Genomic DNA, 7,429 nt, shown 5'->3' on the forward strand with positions numbered 1-7,429 from the left:
ACAACACTACTTTACATTGTTACCTAGTTAACTACAACACTACTTTACATTGTTAGCAGGCTCACAAAACAAGCTGTGTTAGTTGACTAGCGATGTGTACATTTTTCAAAAGAAAAGTCAAAGCATTAGAACGTGTCACATTTTTTAACAATCAATTACTTATGAATGAATGAATGAATGAATGAATGAATGAATGGAATGAATGAATGGTCTTTATTGTCATTGCTACAGTACAGGTACCAAACAACGACATTTAGGAGGGGTGGCTCCCCTGGTGTTAGGAAAAAAAAAAAAAAAAAAAAATCGGGCCCGCCATCTAGTGGCTCAAAAAAAATTTGGCCCGAGGCCAAACCTAATTGCCGACCCCTGTGTTAGAGGGTTCATCTGTTAGAGGGTTCATCTGTTAGAGAGGGTTCATCTGTTAGAGAGGGTTCCTGGTCTGTGGATGGTAGACTGACACATTCACTATCTGTTAGAGAGTGTTCCTGGTCTGTGGGACAGTTGTTTTTGGAGCGGTTTTCTTTACCATGGTGAGCGTTGTTGTGGTCGTTGCGAGTACTTGTAATGGACATATCGCTAAGCCACGCCCCCTTTGAAAACACGGGCAAACAAACAACGCTTCACTGACAGTGACTGACTGACTGACCGTGACTGAATGACATTCAATGACTTACAATGGCGGGAGTTGCCACATTTCAGATTTCTGATTTACCACAGCAAGTAATAGACATGTTTTTTAAAAGATGACAAGAATATTTTGTCTAGAAGCTTTTCATCATCAGATATTAGCGAGTTGTTTGTCCGAGTTTTCTGCCTGTAGTGACTTTTGCTGTGATATGATTGGACAATTTCTATTTTGTGGTGTCCATTGGTTACCTCTGACACCTGCCTGTGTGCGTGTGTTGTAGGGGTCCAGGGGATCATCGAGGCCTACCGCGTGGCCCTGCCGCAGGTGTGTCTCTACGGCCCAACCAACTTCTCACCTCTGATCAACCATGCAGCGAGCATGGCAGCAACGGCGGCACAGCTGAACAACGCCTCTGTGAGTCCACACACACACACACACACACACACACACACACACAGTCCATCTGATCTGACCACCTCACTGGTCTGTGTTCATGTCTAGTCTCACACAGCTGCTGTCAAGCCTGTGAGTCTAAGCAAGTAACACTTTCTTTTCTTTTCTTTTGCCCAGCCACCACTCCACCTCATTGGAGGACCTGTTTTATTCATTTTTAGCAGTTATTACATATTCAGTCTACTAGGTACTTTTATTTATTTATTTAAATATATATAGTAATTATTTGTGTGTATATAGTATATACACACACATACAGTGAGGGGAAATACGTATTCAGCACATCAACAATTTTTTAATTCAATATATTTCCATTGCAGCTATTCACATGACATTTAGACCAGACATTGGTATTAATTAAATTAATAAAACCACACAGCTAAAGAAATTGTAGCTGTAAATAATCCATAAAAAGCTATGTGCAATAAAGTGGAATGACACAGGAAAAAAGTATTGAACATGCTAACTGAAGTCAGAAGAGTAGCCCAAGAGCCAAGGATCCTTCGAGCAGAGCTCCACACTCCACTGCCACGGTCTGCATTTGCGATCACCACAGAAGACTCCATTACTAAAGAAAAGGCATATTGAAGCTCGTTTGAAGTTTGCTGAAGAACATTTGTAGAAGCCTGTAGATTACTGGGAGAATGTAGTCTGGTCAGACGAGACCAAAATCAAAAAAGGTTTTCGGCAACAATACAACACGTTTGGAGGAGAAATTGATCTGTATAAGATCCTAAAAGTACCATACTTACAGTGAAGTTCGGAGGTGGAAGCATCATGATATGGGTGCTGTTTCACTTCACATGGTACTGGTGGAATCCAAACTATCGAAGGGAAGATGAGTGGAGCCATGTACCAGGAATCTGTTGCCATCCACCAGGATAATGAGAATGCGACACAAGTGGATTTTCCAGCAGGGAAGATCCAAACATCTAAACCATACTGCAAAGGAGACTCGTTTGGTTCAAGAGGAAGAAAAAAAGTACTGTTCTAGTCAATCAGCAACATAAATCCGATAGAACATTTGTGGAACTGAAGATCAAGATTCACCCCCTGGAAATCTTCAAGATTTAAAGACTGTGTTGAAGAATGGGCCAAAATCTCTATTGATCACTGTGAGAGATTAGTTTTTTCGTACAGGAAGCATCATGAAGTATAAAACACATTTCAGTTAGGGTGTTCAACACTGTCCTGTGTCATTCCTCTTTATTGCGCATAACCTTTTTTATGGATTGGAGTGTTACAATTTCTTTAGCTGTGTAGTTTTATTGAGTTAATACCAATGTCTGGTCTAAATTAATTGTGAATAGCTGCAATGGAAATATGTTGAATACATTTATTTTTTCTGTGTTGAATACTTATTGGGGTAGTGGTGGCCTAGTGAATAGTAAGTTGGACTGGTGATCAGAAGTTCATGACTTCAAAACCACCTGGGAACACCACCACTAATATGCGCTTGAGTAAGGCACTTAGCCCAGTGGCGGCTGGTGCTAAACATTTTGGGTGGGGCACAGGTTATGGGGGCATGCTCCACGGGGAAGAATATCAACTTTAAAATCTGGATTTACAGTCGATTTTAGCATGAGAATAGCTCTACCCCCCTGTACAGACCTCGCCATCCCCTCTACCCCCCTGTACAGACCTCTTCATCCCCTCTACCCACCTCTACAGACCTCTTCATCCCCTCTACCCCCCTGTACAGACCTCTTCATCCCCTCTACCCACCTCTACAGACCTCTTCATCACCTCTACCCACCTCTACATCTCCTCTACCCACCTCTACAGACCTCTCCATCCCCTCTACCCCCTGTACAGACCTCTCCATCCCCTCTACCCCCCTGTACATACCTCCTCATCCCCCCTACCCCCCTGTACAGACCTCTTCATCCCCTCTACCCCCTGTACATACCTCCTCATCCCCCCTACCCCCCTGTACAGACCTCTTCATCCCCTCTACCCCCCTGTACATACCTCCTCATCCCCCCTACCCCCCTGTACAGACCTCTCCATCCCCTCTACCCCCCCTGTACAGACCTCTTCATCCCCTCTACCCCCCTGTACAGACCTCTTCATCCCCTCTACCCCCCTGTACATACCTCCTCATCCCCCCTACCCCCCTGTACAGACCTCTCCATCCCCTCTACCCCCCTGTACAGACCTCTTCATCCCCTCTACCCCCCTGTACAGACCTCTTCATCCCCTCTACCCCCCTGTACAGACCTCTTCATCCCCCCTACCCACCTCTACAGACCTCTTCATCCCCCCTACCCACCTCTACAGACCTCTTCATCCCCCCTACCCACCTCTACATACCTCCTCATCCCCCCTACCCCCCTGTACAGACCTCTCCATCCCCTCTACCCCCCCTGTACAGACCTCTCCATCCCCTCTACCCCCCTGTACAGACCTCTTCATCCCCTCTACCCCCCTGTACAGACCTCTGTATCCCCTCTACCCCCCTGTACAGACCTCTTCATCCCCCCTACCCCCCTGTACAGACCTCTTCATCCCCTCTAGTGAGTGTGTGAGTGTGAGTGTGTGTGTGTGTGTGTGTGTGTGTGTGTGTGTGTGTGTGTGTGTGCGTGTGTGCGTGTGTGTGTGTGTGTGTGTGTGTGTGTGTGTGTGTGTGTGTGTGTGCGTGTGCTGAATACGTAAACAAACAAGCTAAAAGACGACAATAGAAAACGTACCATGCTGACGATATTACTAAATGTTTGAAGTAGCTTTTATCTTAGCTGACTCTCTTACCTTCAGGTCGAGTTTGTGTATTCTGGCTTCGCAAAACACCAACAGTAGCAGCCTAACAGCCGCGGAGATTGCGCGGAGATTGCGCGGAGATTGCGACCACAAACGAAGTTTGACTTCGGTAATAGGTCCAGTTGTAATATCCTCAAGCAGGGGAGGCTGGCTCCCCACCAAAGGGAGAAGAGAGAGATTTTTTTTCTATGACTTCTAGACAGTGTTGCTTCTGAATATCATAGTCCAATCAGCTAGTGTTCTGTGGCGTATATCATAGTCCAATCAGCTAGTGTTCTGTGGAGTATGTTCCAATCAGCTTCAAGTCCCGCCCCTTTCGGTGCATGTCCCAAAACCCCATAGACAATTGACCGAATGGCCTGAAGTTACCAAAATAGATTTTACATGCAAGTCTACGAGAACAGCCTAGTGCAACTTCGAGTAGACTGAAAGTTGCCCCGAAAGGGGCGGGACTTGAAGCTGATTGGAACATACTCCACAGAACACTAGCTGATTGGACTATGATATACTCCACAGAACACTAGCTGATTGGACTATGATATTCAGAAGCAACACTGTCTAGAAGTCATAGAAAAAAAATCTCTCTCTTCTCCCTTTGGTGGGGCATTGCCCAATTGCACCTAATGAACCAGCCTCCCCTGACTTAGCCCAAAGTTACTCCAGGGAGACTGTCCTTGTAATCTCTAATTGTAAGTAGCTTTGGATAAAAGCGTCCAAAAGCGTTCCTTCCTTTTCAAAGAAGTAGAAGCCACACACTCGAGTTCCAGATGCAACAAAATGTGGTTTAATAGGACAACGGTTTCGGCCGTAGCCTTTGTCAAGTCTTAAAAACATTTCGTTCCTTCCTTCCTTCCCTTTAGCAATACTTTGTTCTGCTCATCATCACGGACGGTGAGATCACGGACCTGGACCAGACGCGGGACGCTATCGTGGCGGCCTCCCGGCTGCCCGTGTCCATCATCATCGTGGGCGTGGGCGAGGCCGACTTCAAGGCCATGGACATGCTGGACGGGGACGACGGCGTCCTCAAGTCCATGAGCGGACAGCCCGTCGCCCGGGACATCGTCCAGTTTGTGCCCTACCGAAAGTTCGCTAACGTAAGTCCTCCCTCAGTTTGTGCCCTACCGAAAGTTCTCTAACGCAAGTCCTCCCTCAGCTCTGCCACCTGTTATTTAGGCAATGTTTGGAGACAATGCTGTCCAGTTTCTGCGTTGTGCGTTCGCTCATGTTCCCATAACACTAGAACAGCTGTGCCTTTTTTATCTACTAAAAGAGCCGCCTCGGGCGTCTTTACAATGCTCAAGCTGCTATTTACACACAACGACCACTAGTTGGCCGCTTGTAAATTAGCCTGCTTCCTACACAGAAAAACTAAACTGAAAATATAAGGATACTGGGTGGTAGAACGCACATATCTAGGGGGTAGTGGTGGTCTAGTGGATAGTGTGTTGGACTTCCGATCGGAAGGTTGTGAGTTCAAATCCCGCCTGAAACCACACCACTACTAGTGTGCCCTTGAGTAAGGCACTTAGCCCTCAGTTACTCCAGGGGGACTGTCCCTGTAATTCGTAATTGTAAGTCGCTTTGGATAAAAGCGTCTGCTAAATGGCAAAATTAATTAATTAAAATTAATCTAGGAAAAGTCATGAAAGGAGGGACCTGAAATTTGATATACCTGAAGATATAACTTATTTTTTTCACTCACATGACTCACACATCATGGCTGATTAAGTGTTAACAGACAGAGATCGATGATGTCAGGATCCTCTTTGTGATTGCTGTGTATGTACAGTATGTGAACATTCTGCCTAAAAGAAACTGACTGGAAGATCAGGGCAGTCATCCTGTACTAGCCTGGGTTCCTCCCATGGTCTCCATGGAGATCCTGGCCATCCGTCTTCTTTTGGTGTCCTCGCTGAGGAAACCAGTGAAGTGTCCGTTTCATGCGTCTTTTCCCTTTACAATGACAAAGTCTTTCTATGGCCGTGTGTCCACACCAGGAGGAGTGACATGTTCAAGTTGGAACCCTGTGTGCTACACAGTGTCTCACATTCACAGCATGGAGTTTTGCGTAGTGTAAGTTCTTACGGTTTGTAGATCTATGGATATTTCATTGCCCATTCATAAGGCTAGGTCTTTTTTGTGGGGGGTGGGGGTTGATTCAATATCCCACCACCAGGAGGCCAATATAGCACCTTCTAAAAATGTGTGTAGACATACGAGTTAGATGTACCAGGTCTGTACCGCAAAATACTCACAATACAAGACGTTGTTCACCTCACTGCATGTGCGGAAGAAGAACAACCACGGAACTGTTTATACTGTTGAAGTGGCAGTGGTGTCTTGAGGTTAAGCTTTGAATGACATGTTAAGGATGTGACTGGTCAGGTGGTCCTAGCCATTCCTCTTCTCACTGTCGGTCCGTCTGCCTCTCTGTCCATCCTCTGCAGGCGCCTAAGGAGGCCCTGGCCCAGACCGTGTTAGCTGAGGTGCCCAACCAGCTGGTGTCTTATTTCAAGATGAGGAAGCTGGACCCAGTCAACCCCTCAGCTCCCAGGGCTGAGTAAAGGAGCCACAACTGTGGCGCCTCAGCACTCCTGGCCACATGAGGGCGCCAGCTTACTATGACAGGATCACAGCAGGCCATCAGCCAATCAGACAGGAGAACCATTGCCTGGAATCATCTCCCACTGTTACTCTCACAAGGCCTTTTTGATACAACTTATGACAATGTAACCGCATATATTCTCAATATAATTAAGATTGTAAATCTCTTTTTTTTTTTTTTTTTACTTCATATTTTCTTATTTCATTCCGCTTCGAACATGTGTTTACACTTGTTGTTGATGGCTTTTAGTAAGTTGTTTCTATGTTATCAGTACAAAAGCCCTTACCTTTTCATCCTTGTGTTCATTCAGCTTGTTTGTGAAGGTGACAATCATGCCATGTTGCCATCATCTCTGGACGACTATCACACTCCTCTTCAAGTCTCTTACTAGCTTGAATAGTATAGTTGAGTAGTACTTATACTATGTATAATTGTTTGCTGCCTTTCACACTTAGAAATCTCTATGCAATATACTGCAGTTTTATATGATGGTGTATTAGAACTGTTATTAATCACCACCTTGCACTTATTTCTCATATGCTGGAGATTAGTTTCTGAAAGTTGTCATGCAATATAGAACGTCATTTGGGTGTAGTCCCTGCTATAGAATGTATACTTCAACAGACTGTCCACTGTGCTGATGTTTTGTACCAAAGACTAAACAGAGGCCTTAGATTAGAGCATGTGATGATCAGAAAACCCAAGGAAGGTTTTGTAAGCACTCAGATGATGTGAAAAACATCAGTTTCCGCAAAAAATATATTTGAATGACAGACGATTGCACACTCTGAAAAATGTTGTTAGATTATTTAGCATTAATCAGGAGTTAAATAAGTTGATTAGTTTAGTGCCATAACCGGTGGTTGCTGTTTAAATACCTTTTTGTCACTTTCGTGTGTTGTGTATGTCCATTAACACAATTGCACTTTTTGACTGACGATGCCATTATGCAATCAGCCAAATGTCTGCTTGAAAAAACAGCC

The 7,429-nt window shown here is 45.1% G+C and overlaps 1 protein-coding gene across 1 annotated transcript; it reads left to right on the forward strand.

The window, feature by feature from the left end:
• The first annotated feature begins 966 nt into the window (after positions 1-966).
• LOC308161063 (copine-1-like) lies at positions 967-7,141 on the forward strand. The gene is made up of 3 exons (XM_080535007.1): positions 967-1,042; positions 4,699-4,935; positions 6,289-7,141. Exons 1-3 carry the CDS (start codon positions 1,007-1,009, stop codon positions 6,403-6,405), a joined length of 390 nt encoding a protein of 129 aa, XP_080391133.1. The 5' UTR covers positions 967-1,006; the 3' UTR covers positions 6,406-7,141.
• Positions 7,142-7,429: the final 288 nt, after the last annotated feature.

Source organism: Nansenia antarctica (assembly GCF_963989245.1).
Source record: "Nansenia antarctica genome assembly, chromosome: 6".
Taxonomy (NCBI): domain Eukaryota; kingdom Metazoa; phylum Chordata; class Actinopteri; order Argentiniformes; family Microstomatidae; genus Nansenia; species Nansenia antarctica.